Raw genomic sequence first — 17657 nt, 5'->3', positions numbered from 1 at the left:
GTGGTCAAGATTAATTGTAGAGGATATAAATTTAATCTATTACATGCAGTTTGATATCAGCTGTAATTGAATTAAGATGATGTGGACCTTGGCCTGCTTAGGGTCTGGGAGGACAGCTGGTGAATAGTGATGAAGGGAGAGGGAACAGAGAAGCAAGGATCGCTGAGGTAAGGGGTGAGGAGGAGAGGGAAGGAGGGAGATGAGTTAATCAGGAGAGTGATCGTTGACCTTAAACTAATGAGCCACTCTGCTCCGCCCGACGCCGGTAACATCATCCGAGCAACTCGGCCGCTCGTTATATTAACAGGCTCAAAATGTGTAGCACTCCGTGTTTCTTGGAAATTCTGGTATCGTCGAACTGATAGCGCCTCACGCACACACACGCGCGCACACACGCACACGCACACACACACACACACACACACACACACACACACACACACACACACACACACACACACACACACACACACACACACACACACACACACACACATGTGCGTGTAGGAGGAGCTGGGAAGAGTCAACTGCTGGAGTAACACTTATCTCAGGTGTGATTTTATCATCTCCTCTCCAAGGACATGGGGCTGAGGCTGAGTGTTTAGCATGACCTCAACAGTTCAGCAGGCGACACACACACACACACAGCATATAGACTGATAAATGGAGACGTTTCAGTCCAGAGCAAACCCATCTCATTTTCTCACCCCACATCTCTTATCGCCCCATCCATTCCTCTCTTGGATAATGTCAGTGCTAATCACTGCCTCTCCATCCATCTTTGCACCTCTGGACCGGTTTACAGGAACACGGAGGGAGGAGGACGCGTACCAGTTGCGTCCTCTTTCCCTCAGAGTCTCTGGTGGCTGCAGTTTGGACGTCTGACCAAGTGTCTTCACTTCCTTCAGGCCACACACAAACCAAGCCCCAGAAGACGGAACTACTGTTCACAAATGTGCAGAGAAGCAGTAACATTTATTGTATTCACATACATACATGCACAAACACTCGCTGTCTAACACGGCGTGAGGCAAAGTGTGATCCCTCACGGTCAAACCCACGACAGCTCCAGCTTCTAACTTAGGAATTTTAATAGACACACATTCCGCCTTCATTTGCGTCTGCGAAGCTCGTTCCCAAGCGTCTCCCTGCAGCCGGTGGACACCGCACGAGGTGAGGTAATGAGTCCTCTCCTCCCCTTGAATTCCTCCTGGCCTCTTGCACTTCCAATTCGCGGTGGCAGAACGGTACATTTACATTGGCCGTAACCTCAATCACCATGTTTGCAGGCGATGCTGAATGTGCACACAGACATTTCCACAGTCCGTGGATGCAGACAGAGGTATAATGAGAGCAATAGATAGAAACCCGCGCCCGAGGCATCCATCAAACCCAACGACTCCATTACAGTAAGTCCGACAGAGGCAAACGGTAATGTGCACTGTGATAAACACTTGGATAATAGTCTGTTTATAGTCGTGGACACACTGTTTCTGCTGGGAAACACTGGTGAGGAATACAGATAAGCTACAGGAACAGCAGCCGCTCTGTTATCATTCCTTCTATCTCTTCACCTCCCTCTCCTCCGCCGTTATCGGTCCCTTTCACTCCCCTGTTCTCTTTATCCCTTTCTGCTGCCTCTGTATAATGTTTTCCTTCCTACAAAACGCAGAGGGAGCTGCACACATCAGCTGAACGGGGCTTTTATCTGATGCTCCACTACTGTAGCATTACCATCACGGCGCTGGAATAAGACCTGGGAGGACGCGAAAAATCGAACAGAAATGATTTAGACGCGCTATTAAGGAACAGATGCATCACATCAGACAGTTGTGGGCAACACATCACAAGACAAACATCCACAAAGTGGCCTATACTGTACTTACATTTATCAATTAGTCATATTTTGGTGGTGGTTACAGCCGAGGCGCTGCTCCCCGTGTCCCTGACACCGGCAGGCGGTAAACACAGCAGCTAATCTGACCACACTCTGTATTCCTCCGAGGATCTGGCAAATAGCGAAGCGGCTGCTGCATGAATCAATTATAAGAGTACACAAAAAGGCACTTCATTTACAGATGGGAGGTTGAGGTGAAGGTCTGTGGAGGGGAAAGACAAAAACAAACGCTCCATCTGTTGCTAATGGTCGTTTTTATTGTCATCACTCCACGCTCTCCACAGTCCCACCCATGTCCACATGCTCATAGTGACACAAACCGGAGGGCAGGTAAAACGGGACGAGGGGTCGCTGTTTCCTTTACGTTTCTATTAACCTGAGCACCATCACGGCTTGATTAAGGTGCTCCTGGATCAGAGTGATCTCGGTGAGTCTGTATTTATGCCCATAGTTAACCTCTATTACCGGACTGACCTCAGTCCAGCCGCCGCTGCTCCACGGAGACGCTGTTGCACGGTGCAGCAGGGTCAGAACAACACACACACACACACACACACACACACACACACACACACACACACACACACACACACACACACACACACACACACACACACACACACACTTTGCAGCAAGTCAGGGTCAACGCAAAGGTCAGTTTGTACTGTGCTATATTTAAGGCGGGTTAAACTTAATGGCCTCGTCCGTCCTCCTGCCCGATCAAATAAACTCTAACATTAGCCCTCGGATTTCAGTCGCAGCGTGGCCTTTTATTCTCGCTGTCCAGGTAATATCGCTTTAGCAGGATGTGATAAAACAGGGATAATCTCACACCCACTCGAGGGCATGATGATGTAGGTTTATTAAAGGAAATGAGCCTATGGTGAAGATGAGCCAATCTAATTGTATCAGAACATTGCGGCTTTAGAGATGAGGTGTCCCATTGGTATGGTAATAAGAGAGGCAGTGGCAACGGAGCGGACTCTGCTGCTGACAGCGACCGGCACAGGGGCACAATCAAACAAACCTGAGCCACTGATGGCTCCCTGTGGGACGCCGGCTCCTCGTAGCGCATGTGTGTAAATACGCCTCAGAAAAGCATGCGCAGAAGCCGCGGTGCTGCCGCTGCAACGGAAGGCGACAGACAAATGGAAAATCAGTTCCGAGTGAGAGACAATCAAAAGTGAGGCCAGCATTTCTTTGCTTCCGCCGCTCTTGTTCAGATGGATGATTTTCACCCGAAGCTTGGTGTTCAGTTATTTTCTATTGTTCTGGCCCCTATTGTTCAGCTGGGTTTATTCAATATTCATCCCTTCATTCACACACACAACAGGGGAGGCTGATATATGGAAGGAGGGAAGGCGGCTGGTAAATTCACAGGTGTTTCTCTCTCTTTCTTACGGCCTATGGTTGAAGCCCTCGCTCCGTATCATTAATGCAGACTGAGTACATTTGCAGCCCAATAAACTTTTATAACTGCTGCTATTGAACTTTGAGGTCAAGCTAAAAGGCCATCGGACACGTAAAGACAGGGAAGTACACGCAAGTACAAGCTGGTCAGCAGCCACACAACAACATGAAACCAGACAGTACAGAAAAAACCTTAAAACGTCTAGTTGCCCTAAACCACAAAAGCTCAAACCGCAGCTTCGCTGCCTTCCTTCAGAACTCATTTGGACCAAAGATAAAGCCTGCAGTAGCTGGATCCCGTCTTCAACAAACACAAACAAACTGCTCTAGATCAAAATAGAAACGTTGAGCGCTGGGAGCATCCCTAAATTCTACTGACACTCCTCATAACGGGGAGGCGGCGGAAACGCTAAGCGCACATTACATCCTCCAACTTGGGTAAATAACGCTACAACAAACTAAACGGCAGAGCCACACAAACCACAGGGGAGGAGAACGCTGCATCTCATTCCCTGAGCGGCCGCCTCCATCTTGTGCCAGCAGGCGGGTACAGAACAGGACCGGACCCTGGACGTGGACAAAGGCTGCAGAACATCAGGCCCACCGCACATCTCCACACACACACACACACACACACACACACACACACACACACACACACACACACACACACACACACACACACACACACACACACACACACACACACACACACACGCACACGCACACACACACGCTCAAAAACTTACCGGTGACGGTGAGTTCCGTCGTCCTCCTGACCACAAATCCACCAAACTGAATTTCACAGGTGTAATTCCCAATGTCATCTTCCTTCACCTCCTGTATGGACAGTATGTCTCTCTTCATGAGGATGCTGGCGCGCCACTGCTTCGGACGGCACTCCTGCACACGGGGAAACACACCAGTGGGTCACGGCTGCGCGCGTCCGGCTGGAAACCAGGACCTTTCACGCGTCACGGAGCTCCCGAGTGCTCAGAATGTAGATGAGGGGTCGAACGCCGGCGTGTTGACTCTGACATAACTCAGCCTTATCCTACTTATCCGATCAGGATTTATTGCACTGAAGTGAATATTCTCATTCGATCCTGCAGCGGCGCCACTGAGGACCCACAGCCTTATTTACAGTGGTCTCTGCTGGCGAAATGAGCGCGTTTGCTCCGTCTCTATGTGTGTGTGGGATGTGTGACATCATCCTCTCTGCGCTGCTGCGGCGGCGACGACTCGGCGGATTCTATTCCAACAACGCTCCCGGCAACCTTGGAATTCAATCAGCGTGGCCCTGCGGTAGTCCAAATAAGTCCAGGTTCCAACACTCCCAGTCATTACCCGCGCCATAATTGAATTCTGGGAAAACCTAGAGGTCGAGCCCGGCCAGCTAATCTACCGCTGATCTGCCTGTGATTAGTCTGGCCTCGCTCCTTCCCCGGGATGCGTTTTGTTGTCTTCGGGCCATGCCTGACTTAGGACCCAGGTGGGCGAGGAGGCGGCGCGCGCTGAATAAAGATCAGAGGCCAGGAGCGTTTGGAGGACGTCCACTCATCGCACAGGGCAGAAAGTGACACTGTGCAATTTTATTCCAATACAAGTTTTGTGTGTCTTATGAAATCTCTGTGGGTCCCTTTAGCTCAGTTTATTCCTGCAGGACGACTATGTGCTATGTAAAGTCACGATTAGCATCCATAGATAATCTTCCGGGTGGTGGGAACCACGTTCAACAAGGCTTTTAAACATAAACAGCCAAGAATTTAGATGAAAACAAACCAATGAACCATTTAAAAACATTTCCTGGTTTTATGATCCCAGACATGCGCAGCCTCTTTACTTCACCCAACAACAGACTATTATACAGGACAAACATGGCAGAAATCACACAGCAGCGGACGCGTAGCAGCAGAAGCTACAGCCACGGACCCACCTTGTACCAGGTGATGTCCAGGTCCTTTCCCGGCTCCACGTAGTCGTCGGTGTCCGGGCAGAGGATGTCTTTGCTCTTGCTGAGCTCAGCCTTCTCAGTTCGCCTCATGTTGGAGTTGTAGCAGAGGTTGGTGTCGTTTTCTGCCACGGTGAGAGACATGGACACCTTCATGCAGTACGTCGAGTTCCTGTGGGCAGAGAACACACGAGGGACCCGTCACCGCCTGGTGCTGGGAAAGTCGTGCATGAGGACAGAACGCTACTTAGAGGACTAGTTCCTGCGACTCTATCCTCCCCCTCGTTCACGTTTGCCATGTTAGCAATAACGACATGTTCCGCGGCTTTACTGAATCAGTGACTCACTCTCACCACTATTGGATTTCTGGGGGGAGTCGGCCGGGCCTGGGGATGCTAATCACGGAGGGGACAAAGACGGAGGGGCCTCGCGACATGAGGAACGGAGAAGCTGCTGGGTCCTCAGGGAGTCGGTCCCCTCTCCTCCCCCAGCAGCTGCGCGCCTCCCCTCCGACGCACATTAGCGCTCGCTGTTGCTATCGTAGCAATCATCAACCGGCGCTGCTTCCGCGCCATCAGCGCCGGCTGCAGCGCCGCACTCACCTTCACCACACGCTTAAACAAACGTGGCCTCCGCTCTCGCAGGAAACTGGCGCCCGGCCGCGGGGCTGTGCCGCCGTTCAGCCTGATGAGCGCCGCTGATGGCAGCTACTGATGTGATGACTTCCAGTAATGGCTGCCAATTCCGACTCCTGCCGTACCGGCCGAGTTAAGACCTTTTATCTCGTTTTCTTATGAACTTCATGGGGGCATTGTCGTGTTGGCACAGGAAGAGGCCGCCCCCAAACATAATGAACATTAGCCGGAAATATCATTAGCTGCAGCATTACGATGGCTGTTAACAGGAAGTCAGCGGCTCCAGCAGCTCCCTTATTTCTATACTGTCTATTCTAAGGGTGAGCGTACAGCAAAATGGGCCTGGTTTCATTTAATGAATTTACATTCATGGTTCCCCATATGCTCCCATTCACTGTAAATGACAGGGTTACATATGATCTACTCAGGTTATGGAAGCAGTAAGGTGGTCGCCCCCTCTCTCGTATAAACACCTCTGACCCTCCTGGGGCTATAAAACACAGAGCCCCCACCCCCACCCCCACCTCCACTCCCCACCCACACACACACAGTATGCTTACAAGACAAATGTGGCTGCTATCAGTGGAGCTGATAGCTGATGTGTAGCGGAGGAGAAGAGCAACTGGGAATGAGAGAAAGAGATGCTGTATATTTTTGCTATGTACAGAATGACTCAAAGGGCATGTGAAAAATGCTGTAGGAAGCAAAAGCAAGATGCAAGATATTGCAACGGAGCGACGCCTCCTCGGCGCTGAAATGTAACATTCTCGACTCAACGCCTCCCATCTAGAGGGGATGGAGTGGGAAGATGCTGCGCTGTAGGCTGGCGAAGTACACTAAACGAAACGCACACGCTCGCCACGCACGCACGCACGCACGCACGCGCTACAGTCAGAGGCATCTCGTGCGTTATACAGTCACAGCAGGGACCCCGCGGCATTGTGGGAAGGTGTCAGTGGCGGTGCCTGAATGACGGACAGCCGGGGGCCAGTGCACAGTCCTGCATCTGTCACATTCCATTTGAGTGCAGACGTGGGTATTAGTCCGCGGCTGACATTAGCTGTGATGCTCTGCGTATTACTGTCCCACATGTCGGGTGATGTAATCATGGGAAGGAAATATACATGGTTTCACCCATTTCAGAACCCGAGAAAACACAGATGTGGGGGGAGGAAGTGGATGGGGATCAATACGGAGAAGAGTAACACGGATGTGAAAGCGAGAGTGAGGCTGGAATGAAGTCAACACCGGGAAACGCACAGTAACTACCGTATACAGGTTAATGCACGCGTTCTGTACCTAGGCTCCGCACAAAGGCAAGCAACCATTCAGTGAAGAGCCGTGAATCCATATCTCCTCATGAAAAAAAAAACATCTGGACGACTTCAATGGAAAGCTGAACTTAACACAGAGGGATTTGCCTACATTCATAGAGGCCACGCATGCCCAGACCAGCAGAGAGGCTGCTGCTACAGCAGCAGGGCACCGACACCTTCTCCTTGTGTTGGCATGCGATGATTCACTGTGTGCTGGATGTGAAATCAACCAGGGTCTGTGATTTTATAATGAGAGCAACAGTCGCAGCTTGAAGAATGAAGAATCCCAGTCTGACACGGTAAAGGTGTGTATGTGCAACAAAGCTTTCGTATGGACGCGGTGCCGCTATGAATTAATAAGCTGCAGCTCATTGTGTGAAGCAAGAGTGGGCAAATCAGAGCTCAACCTACAGTGATACTGCAGCACAATAAGTCCTGGTGCTTAGTATAAACTTACATACTGTTACCAGCTTCTTCTGCATTCAGCACGGCATTGATTTACCCTGCAGCCGTATGCTTATGTAATATTTGTTCAGTTCAAGTAGGAGGAGGGGAGGGGGGGTCTGCTGTAATATTAGGCTCAAGTCAGATGAAGGAGTGAAAGACGTTATTATTGCACGTACTGTTGAAGGGAGTGCAGGCATGCAGCACCTTTCCTCTCTCTGCCTGCAGGACTTTGGGTCATATGTGGTAAAATGTGTGACTCAGAAGCTTACTCCCTAACAAAAAGACAATTGATTTCAGCTCAGAGGCAAATCTCTCGCAGTGTACTGATTCGGGTATGTGAGAATTTGAAAATCCCCCCAGCTCAGCACGAGGGGCGGCGCCCCCCCCCCACCTGCACTGAATCACAGCGGTGCTCGGAAAAGTCCAGCATCGAACCGAAACTCCGCTCTGGTCCGAAGGAGGTGTCAGTAAAAAGTGCAACTCATTTACACTGCGACAACACTGGAAAGTATTTGTAAGTATTTGTTCCAGATTAGTCGTAAGGAGCCCGGTTAATGACACGTAGTACAGGCTGGAGTACCCCCCCCCACACACACACACACGTCACACTCAATGTATTCTGGATGCTTCTGCGGCTCTTTAAGAGGCCTTTAACAGCGTTTATTAAAAACGCTCTGAAATGAAGAGCTGCAATGAGCCATTTATTGAGTGATGTTCTCCACCGTAAAGGTTAATAAGTTACTGCCACATAATTATGCATCTTATATTGGGAAGAGTCTGTCTGTAACGGCCCACTAGAGTGTGTCAGTCTGTGTGGGTGTTTGTGTTTTGTTTGAGTCTGCAGTTAGTTGTCTGGGTTCGCACACACACACACACACACACACACACACACACACACACACACACACACACACACACACACACACACACACACACACACACACACACACACACACACACACACACCTAATAATGGGGAGCCGACGCTTTAATGGATAGTTTAGGTTAGCATTATATTGACATTTCAGAATAAATTTGGTCAGGGGACACAGTAAAGAAATGCAATATGTAGATAGCACATTTACTTGAGGAGCATTTTTGAAGCAGGTTTTACGGGTCATCTTTGAGGGAACAGAATTGATTTCCATTACTGGGGTTTATAGTACAGTGGGAAACATACTTATTTTCCTTCTTAAAGGCGATAAGCGATCCTCGCTACATTTGTGTCTCTTGGTCAAAGAAAAGAGCAAGAGCTGGAAGGCAATTAGCCGAACTGAGCACGGAGTGGAAGTGGAGGGGGGTGAAGAGAGGGAATGGTGTGTTCACATCAGCAATTCTAAACTCACTTGTTTACAGGCTGCATCTTGTTTGTTTGTTTTCAAGCAGAAACATAAAAACGACAGTATATGGGAGCTATGTGTTTTCTTTAGCAACAGCTACAGTCTATATACTTAAGTTCCTGTCATCATCAGGAAGCAAGAGTGCAACTCAGAGTTAGTTCGATGCTCGGGGAGGTGTATGCTTTACCGGCAGAGATAGTAACAAACTATTTTAATTATGCTTCTAATTACCTGAGGCTACAGCTCAATATCTAAGTCAATATTTAATGCATAGAAACCTGAGTGGCATCAGTATCTTAATCTGAATCACACAAAGCGAACAAATGCTTGAGGAAAGCGGGTAAAGCTGCTGTAATTACTACACTGCCTTTTAAAATTGAATTTAATGCATCAATATCCTCTTTTGATTCCTCCTACCGTAAGACGCAGGAATAAAGGCCCACGTCCTGGAGGTCAGCAGGTCGAAACCAGATGGCGTCCTCCTCCTTGCTCATGCGGACGCCGTCGAACGAGATGGGCTCCTCGAAGTCGCTGTGGCCGAGGCCGGAGCTGCGGTACCACATGAGGCTGAGGCCCACGCTCTGAGCCTGGCTGTAGTTGGCCCGGATGTACCCGTAGAACAGAGCGCACTTCAGCCGCACCGGCTCCCCCTGCAGCACCCGGTACTTCAGGTAGTCCACTGACCAGTCTGTACAGCCGTCCACTGCAGAGACACAGGCCACACGCTCATTAACGGCTCCAGGATGCAAAGAAATACGATGCAGCGCTCACAGCAAAACAATACAGCAACATTATGCATCTTCAAGTTACAAGAAAGATGAAAATCTATTAGCAATGTGACACTAAGCTGTTTAAAACATGAAGTATAACACTAGACGTAGACGTCACAGTTCATGGGTTTGTTCTGCTGGATTGTAGTTCTACTGCAGAAGCACACGCGTCTGCTCATTTCCTCCTGTCTGGGTTCTCGTGCCACCTTGGCCTCTGCAGAGATGGTTAAGACAACCTCCTGCAATATCCAAACATGCAATGAACTGTAAAATATGTCCATAAATGATGTCAAGCTCCAAGTGCTGAGGATGCATCGCAGCCCCGGAGCCGCGCGGTGCAAGGCTGATGCATTAACCGGGAGTTCAATCACGAGTGTGCAGCTGTATAGGTGATTCTGCTTGGGTGGGCTCTTTGTCTTCGCGTCTCATCCAGAGCCGACTGCTTATGATTTATTTCCACGCACTGGAATCTGCTCAACCCTCGCAGCTCTGAGACAGTTCAGTCCAAATTGGACACAGTGATAGAAAGGTGGGGGGATATTACAGGCATGTTGCCCTTCAGCGGCTACGCTACGACTACATATAGAGCAGAAAGGAGAAGAGAACATTAGACGCAAAGCAGAAGCAGCCGGAGCAGATCTATCTCAATTTAAATCCACCGGAAGTGAAGCCGCGGCCAGTCATCAGTCTCTGGCTAATGAAGCAGCCCAGCATTTGTTTATCCAGCAGGTGAATATTGGCTTACATGTGTGTGCATGTGAAGCAGAGAGGCTGAGACGGAGCGAGAGGGAAGCGGTGAAGTGATGCTGTGGTGAGATAAAGTAATAAGAACCCTGCTGTGTGCCGCTCTGTGACTGATACAGAGCCTCACGGGGACAGCTATGCTCGTAATTAATACTCTTAATTACCAGGGCAGTAATGTGTGCGTGCGCGTGTGTGTGTGTGTGTGTTTGCATGTGTGTGCTTTCCCTATACAAATGGTTGTCTGCCTAATTATGTCTGTTAATTACCAGCAGCAGGCTTAGTCACAAATGTGCGAGCTCACATACGAATGCAGGAGAGAGAAAGAGAGAGAGTGTGTGTGTGTGTGTGTGTTAAGGGTGGAGGTGGAAGTGTGTGTGTGTGTGTGTGGGGGGGGGGGGCTTAATGTACGCAGCCCCGTCTAATTGTGTCTCCTAATAACGAGGCCCCTATAGATGCGAACAGGCACGTGATACGAGTCAAGCAGCTCGGTGATAAACGCGCCGCTCCTTCTGTCGATGCATCTGCCAATAGATGAAGAAATACAGTGGCACACAGAACTACTCAGGCCCCACAGCAAATTAGGCTTATTGGCAAGACCTACAAATAGGAGCGCGTTCCCATGTTCTCCGTTGCCGTTATGAGCTGCTGCGAATGCGATGCAGCGCCACACACCAGCTTCTGGCTGCACGTCCAGGGAATCGTTTCCTCACAACGGCCTCCGGGTCACTGATATTTGGGCGTTTGTGTCTTTAAATCCCATCAGGGACTCTCTCTGGGGTTTAAGTCGCTGCTCTAGAATCTTCCTGCCGAGCCGAGCCTGTGGATCACAGACCCGCAGGAGGTGTGACTCCTACAGTAGCATGTGCTGATGCTTGGAGCCGTCCACCTACTGCAGGGCTTCAGCAGGAGCAGCCCAGGTCTCAAAGTACTGGACTGGACTGAATAGGCTAGAAAACCTCCATAGAACATTAGCAGAACGTCACCACCTCCTGTATGTGGCATGGGAGGTTCTCAAAGGGAAACCACAACGCTGTCATGATGCAGGTCTTTTGTGGTCAGGAGTTTTTTGTCAGCATTTGACTCAAACATGACAAGCCTTTCATGTTTGTGCACCAGGTGCATTATACCCCCCCCCCCCCCCCCCCGATCGGCTGCATCAGGCTTGTTTGCCTGCTAATGAGTGCTCTTATGAGAGATTCTGTTGAATAATTACCAGACGGCAGTCGTCATTAAAAATGCACTGTGTCAAATTTGGGGAAACCATTAGAAACATCAGTTGTGTTGCACTTTTTAAATGGTCCTTGTTAAGACTTGTTAATTGTAAACAGCTGAAAGTGTCCAACCTCTCCAAAAGCACCAAACCTGGAACGATACATGCCGCATTCCCATCAGATGACTCATGTCTATTTTGTGCATCTGTGCTCTCTGAACACGGAGCATTCATCAGAACAACGCTGAGGAGCGACCGTGGCTCATCTGAGGCACGTAACTCCTCTGTCCGCTCTGCATTTCAATCTGCTAATCAGCAGGGACAGTGGGGGCTTCATTCACCTCTAATGGACATGACCTCTACCTCGCTCTCACCCTCTCCACTCGCTTTATTCTAACAAGCTTCTATCCAAATCACAATAAAAACGAAAAAAAAAAAACGATTTCGTTTCAGCCTGAGATTCAGGCTCTGCACACATAAAAGTATGAACACACATGTAAAGACACACACGTACACAAGAGCAGGAGACCTTTCATTCCTGACAGACTTCCCAGTGGGAGGCTTTTGTAGGAGGGGGGGGGGCATATTTACGTCTGCAACTCAAAACGGCTTTATCAACTCAATTAGCAACTGACATTTTCCCACATCCACACGCTGGGCGGGAAAATCAATGCATCCCGCTGGAGGAACGCAGCTCTCCCTCCCCCCTCTCACCCCCTCAGCCCACATCCAGGACCGCCGCCCTCGTCCCTGAGGGTCCCGTACGGACACGTCCCCACGCGGCCTCGGACAGGAAGCCAGCACCGCGTCTCCACCAGCGCCGGGTCCCGATGCCGCTCCCAGTACCGGTACCGGTACCAGCCACGGGTCCGGCTCCCGCAGGATGTGGAGCCATCGACTGTGTGCGAGTCCCACAGAAACCTCATTACATTCTGCGTGGAAGCCGACCTGTCCGTCTTCGCGTGACACCAAACCGAGGCAATAAATACAGACCCCTGAGCTAGAATAACTGCACCCGCATGGAGGCGGCTGCGTTTCTTCCACCCGTAATCAAATTCAGGGCCTTCCTCACCTGCTTGGACGTCTCCCTCTCTCCCTCAGTAGTCGGCCGCTCCTCTCTCATCGCTACCTGCTCTCCTAATGAAGTGTAATTATCAGATGTTGGGTGGGCGGCCGGGTCCTCGCAGGCCATGAAGACGTTCCGCGATCTATATGTGGATAAGGACTCTTAATAACTTTGTCTCTCATTCTCTTTCTCTCCTCCTTCGTTTACACCCACTCCCAAACGTGATTCGATTTTCCAGCTCCCCACGCGGCCGACGCCGCTGCTCTAACGTGATGTTCAGCAAACACAGGGACCAAAAAAGACACGGACGCGCCCTCAAGTCTCCATCATCAGCTTCCCCTCATCTTATATTGGCCTTTTTATGTCTTTCAGCTTGATTTTTGTTGTTCAAGTTATTAGTTTTGTTCAAATACTTTTAGCCCAATGAGACCAAGACCTGATTTATTGGTCTGAATTAATATTAATTTCAGGTGAAAATCACAAACAATTCCCAATTTGTTAATTTATACTTTTCCATACTTGCCTTTAAGGAAATAAAGTGCACCCGTGTCCTGAATCTACAGGCAGAAGAAGCTGAATTTACCACTTGTGCCCACTTTATTTCTTTCTTCTCAGCTTTGCAAACACTGGAGTGAGCAGCTCAGGTGATATCAGTCTGTCTTATCTCTCCCTCTGCGTCGTGTCACTCAATATTTCAGTTTCAACATAGTTCTCCTCCTCTGACACTTTACCATTGTTCATTTATATGCAAATGTGGATCGAAACTGATAATTTCTCACCAACGACGGTAGCGAACTACCTTTGTTGTGCATCTCAAAAAGAAAGTTAGGCTCCACTTTCCTCTTTGTCTGCCTCTCGCTGTTGTGACTGCACAAAACACAAAGCATTACATTTATCTTTGAATTGTCATGTGACCTGGCAACATGTTGCAATATGCAAACACGTCATGCCTGCTTTTACAGCTTTGAGAAGATGTTTCTAGTTTTGCATTCATTTGTTGGAAACCTCTTGGCAAAACCAGTCACATATTTATTGTCGTATAACGTATACACATGTACAGTAATATACAATTATTATCAGATCTGAAGGTGGTAAAAGCAGCCAGAGAGAATGAAATGATGAGGTGTCTACATACTGTATGTGAAGCAAAGAAGCAGCGTGTGCTCAGGCCTCAGACAGCTCGATGACCAGCGTTTGCCTCCTGCCACCGCTGATACGGCCTGAATGTGGCTGCTCAGGAGGTAGAAGGTCATTTGTATTCTGTGCGTGGCTCTTCTACAGTGTTTCTTTCTAAAAGTTGCCTCTTCCCCTGCCTTGGTTCATTTGCAGCTCCGATGTGGGGGTGAAGGAGGAAACGGAGGAAGTGAGACCTGAGGCGAAGATGCTGAATGAGTGCTAAAGACCCTGTTGAACCTGCTTTGACCTCTAACTAGAACGGCCCATTTCGCTCCGATGATGTCCTGCTAACATTTTAGTGCATGTTTAGTGTCCTACTGTATTAGCTCAACCTTGTGGAAATGTGTTCGTTGTGATGATTTACTGATGCTACAATGGAATTATGCTCCAGATTACGTGCTTCTGTCTGGAACAAGTCTTTCATTTCTTCAGCAGAGAATTCTGCTCTCTGTCTACTTTGACATATGGAATTTAGTTTTGATTGTAACATACATGTATGTACTAGTAGTACATAAACAAAATCCACCCTGTGGACTATGAGTGCATCATAATAAACTTTGGTCATGTCTTCTGTAACAAATACATAATCTAGTCTGCATTTCATGTGCGTTTCTCTTATAAGGAAATGTAAATTAAATGATCACACAAAAACAAAAGACAGTGATCAGCTACTTGTGCATCTCCTCATGATAACAAATGAAATGTAAATAAAATCAGAGTTTTTGTTGCTCTGCAGTCATCCTTTTGCTTTATTATCATTTCTTACTGGTATTATTTGTAATACTTGCACTGAAATTGTGCTGTAATGCACAACAGTGATACAATAAACTATTGAACCTGCACCTGAGGACCACAAAGATGATACGGAAGCTGTAGACAAATGAAGTAAATGTAATTTCTGGCAGTAGATGTTGACATTTGCATACATATTGGCAGTGTAATTTCAAAGGCATCATGTAGCTTTGAGAGATAAACAGGAATAAAAGCAGAAAGAGAAGCAAATCCTCCGAACCACCCCACAGATGCTGAGCAGGTGTTTAGACGGGATCTCGGCGGCTACAAAAGCTATAAAGTAGTTTATAAGCAAATCGTACAAACTTTCAAGTTTGCCTGAAGGTGAAAGTCCTGTTTCTATTGTTGCACATAGAAACCAGGGTGGGTTTGTTGCCCTTGACCAAGTTCAGCACAGCTCACTCATCTGCTTTTAATAACTCTCCAATTGACTTCAAATTAACCAGAACCCGTTATAGAACAGAAATTTCCCCTGTTGTGTGAGAAAGGGTGTCACTGAAACATTAGCTTTTTGACTTCCCTCTCTTCCTCGCTCGCTCGCTCATCCTTTCTTCCTTTCTCTTGATGATAAAGGGCTCTTTTTAAAGGAGAACAGAACGCCTGTCAGGATTTGGCCAGCTGGAGAAAGTCATTTGAGGCCCAAATTGATGTGGATGAGACTCTCAATAGTATCTCCCCAATAGTGGGAGCAGGAAACAGAGGGATGGGGTGGCCGGGACATTGTTCCTCGTAAATGGCTCTTTATTTCATAGGCGAAGTTGGGAAATGAGCAGCGCCCTCCGTGGCTGCTGGTGTACAGAGGAGGACAGTCATGTGTAAAATAGAACGCCGGGAAACAGGAGCCGCTAATATCAGGACAACTGCAGCGTCTGCGGCTCACCTACATCACACGCAGTTTTACTGGCAATAACACATGCAAATAAAGTCCCTGCGGGCTGTAAAGTCCAGCCTGCGCGTGAGCACCATCCATCATGCTGATGCGTGGACGTGAATCTATACGGAGGCGCCCTGGACCATGACTGGAGGGAAAGGCCTGAGAGGGGTGAAGCTTTTCAAATCACAAATGCAAAGTGTGTGAACGCATTTGATTTCTGAGCGAGAGTTTCTGCGTGTGTCTGTGCAGGTGTCAATCTGATACGTAGAGTTAAAATGCCAGTGTGTGTGTGTGTGTGTGTGTGTGTGTGTGTGTGTGTGTGTGTGTGGATTCGGGCTGAGCTGTCACTCTGCTAATCTGCCCCAGTAGAAATGCAGCTTGGAAAATGTCATGTGAACATTGTGAGTTGTGTTTACACTAGCTGCCGGTTCCATCGCTTCTAATTTGACAAGTCATTATCACCCTCTCCCTCTCCCTCCTCCCTAAACACAGAAACAAAGAGGAGGAGGGAAGATGAAGGGGTCGAAACAAGGGCGTCAAACTCGACGACGACGCTCTCGAAAATCAGGTAATTCAGACAGAAGAGGAACGATTGTCTTCAGTTTCAACTTGCCATCATTCCAGAGAGTTATTCCCCACGGCCGCCATGCTTCTAAAATACAAAACACTCGATGGAAAAGCCTCACGGTGAAGCTGCTGGCTGTGTGGTAAAAGCAGCAGCTGGTGGCTTTCAGTGTTTAGGGAGAAGATTGGTGCGTTTCACACCCTCAGGCCCAGAGTCAAGTTACTGTAGCGGTGACAAGGAACCGAATGAGGATCGAAAAGACGAGAATGGGCTTTCAATTAAACAGCTGAATATTTATTTTCATAAGGAAGGATGATGTTAAGGTTGGAAAACTGAAACCGTGCTTGAGGTAAAGGGTTCAGATTGGGGAGAATTTACAAAAATGAATAGGGTTTTAGTGAAAATAGTTTTTCACTTATAATTACTACAACTTTTAAAGACACTGCTTAATATCCTTAAAGATTCAGAACAACAAAAATGCTCAGCAGACTCATGGAAGTCAGAGAAAAATTCCCTGTATTGATAAAATAAACACATTTTCAAACGGCCTCATTAAAGTTCAGTGGGCGACTGTTTCTGCACCTTTTCCCCGTGACCTCTATTACCACCTCCCGGCTCCCATCCTGGAGGAAACTACACGATGGGCGACAGCAGACACACTCACGGACGCATCTTAAACAGACGACCTCGTCTGACTGTTGACTGGACCAGTGGCAGCGGATCGGCTCCACGGTGACAGCTTCTCCTCATGCAGACCACTAAATCCAGCCAGTCCACCACAGCTCCACGCTCACAGGCACGGGTCCACGGCGGGTGTCAGCTCAGCTGTGCATCACTGTGGGCTTCTTTCATTATTCACCATGTTTCATAATTCAGTGTGACGAGGGTTCATCTGGGACAATAAGCATCACAGTGGCACTGGACACGTTCTGTAACTGTAGAATGTGTTTGTGTATATTTGATTTTTCTTTTTTGGAGTCACATCCGCGCTCCTTTTTCATCCCTTTACTCCAGATGCTGCGACTCCTCTTCCAGACAACCTCACCTGGATGGTGCTGGATGAAGTCACTGCTCAGCGGTTCAACGTAAACAGGTAGATGATCTCGTTTCATACTGGTGAATCTTTCTGCTGGCATTTGCTCAAGGCGGGTAAATCCGGGCATCGCACCAACAAACATCTGCCAGCAGAATGACAAATGTGGCTCGAGACGACTCGAAACACAACATCACTTCACACTTTGCAAAGAAAATGCACAACAAGCCGGAGTGTGTGTCTGTGACCAAACAACGCCACATTCAGCAAAGGGTCTCCGTGCTGTTGTTCTAGTTTCCTGTTTAGACCCGTTTACACAAAGCAGGAGGATGGAGCTTTGTCCATGTACACAAGCAGAGGCTTGCACTGAAAATAGCTGATAGCAGGAAATCTGTCTTTTACTGCACATCACACTAACAAAGGTCATAGTT

General features: G+C 48.4%; 1 protein-coding gene across 17 annotated transcripts in view; it reads right to left on the bottom strand.

The window, feature by feature from the left end:
* Nucleotides 1–7: 7 nt before the first annotated feature.
* Nucleotides 8–17657, bottom strand: part of LOC114847693 (interleukin-1 receptor accessory protein-like 1-A) — a 115914-nt gene continuing 98264 nt past the window's right edge. For 16 of the 17 annotated variants that reach the window (XM_055505071.1, XM_055505069.1, XM_055505067.1 and 13 more), the window contains 3 exons: nucleotides 9414–9699; nucleotides 5244–5430; nucleotides 3881–4210 (listed from right to left, as the gene is read on the bottom strand). In XM_055505071.1, coding sequence (XP_055361046.1) covers nucleotides 3902–4210; nucleotides 5244–5430; nucleotides 9414–9699 — 782 coding nt within the window. In that variant the 3' untranslated portion in view covers nucleotides 3881–3901. The other variant, XM_055505078.1, reaches the window with a different exon arrangement.

This window comes from Betta splendens, chromosome 21 (genome assembly GCF_900634795.4).
Source record: "Betta splendens chromosome 21, fBetSpl5.4, whole genome shotgun sequence".
Lineage (NCBI taxonomy): Eukaryota > Metazoa > Chordata > Actinopteri > Anabantiformes > Osphronemidae > Betta > Betta splendens.
Note: the sequence above shows the minus strand (reverse complement) of the source record. Positions and strands in the feature narration are given on the sequence as shown.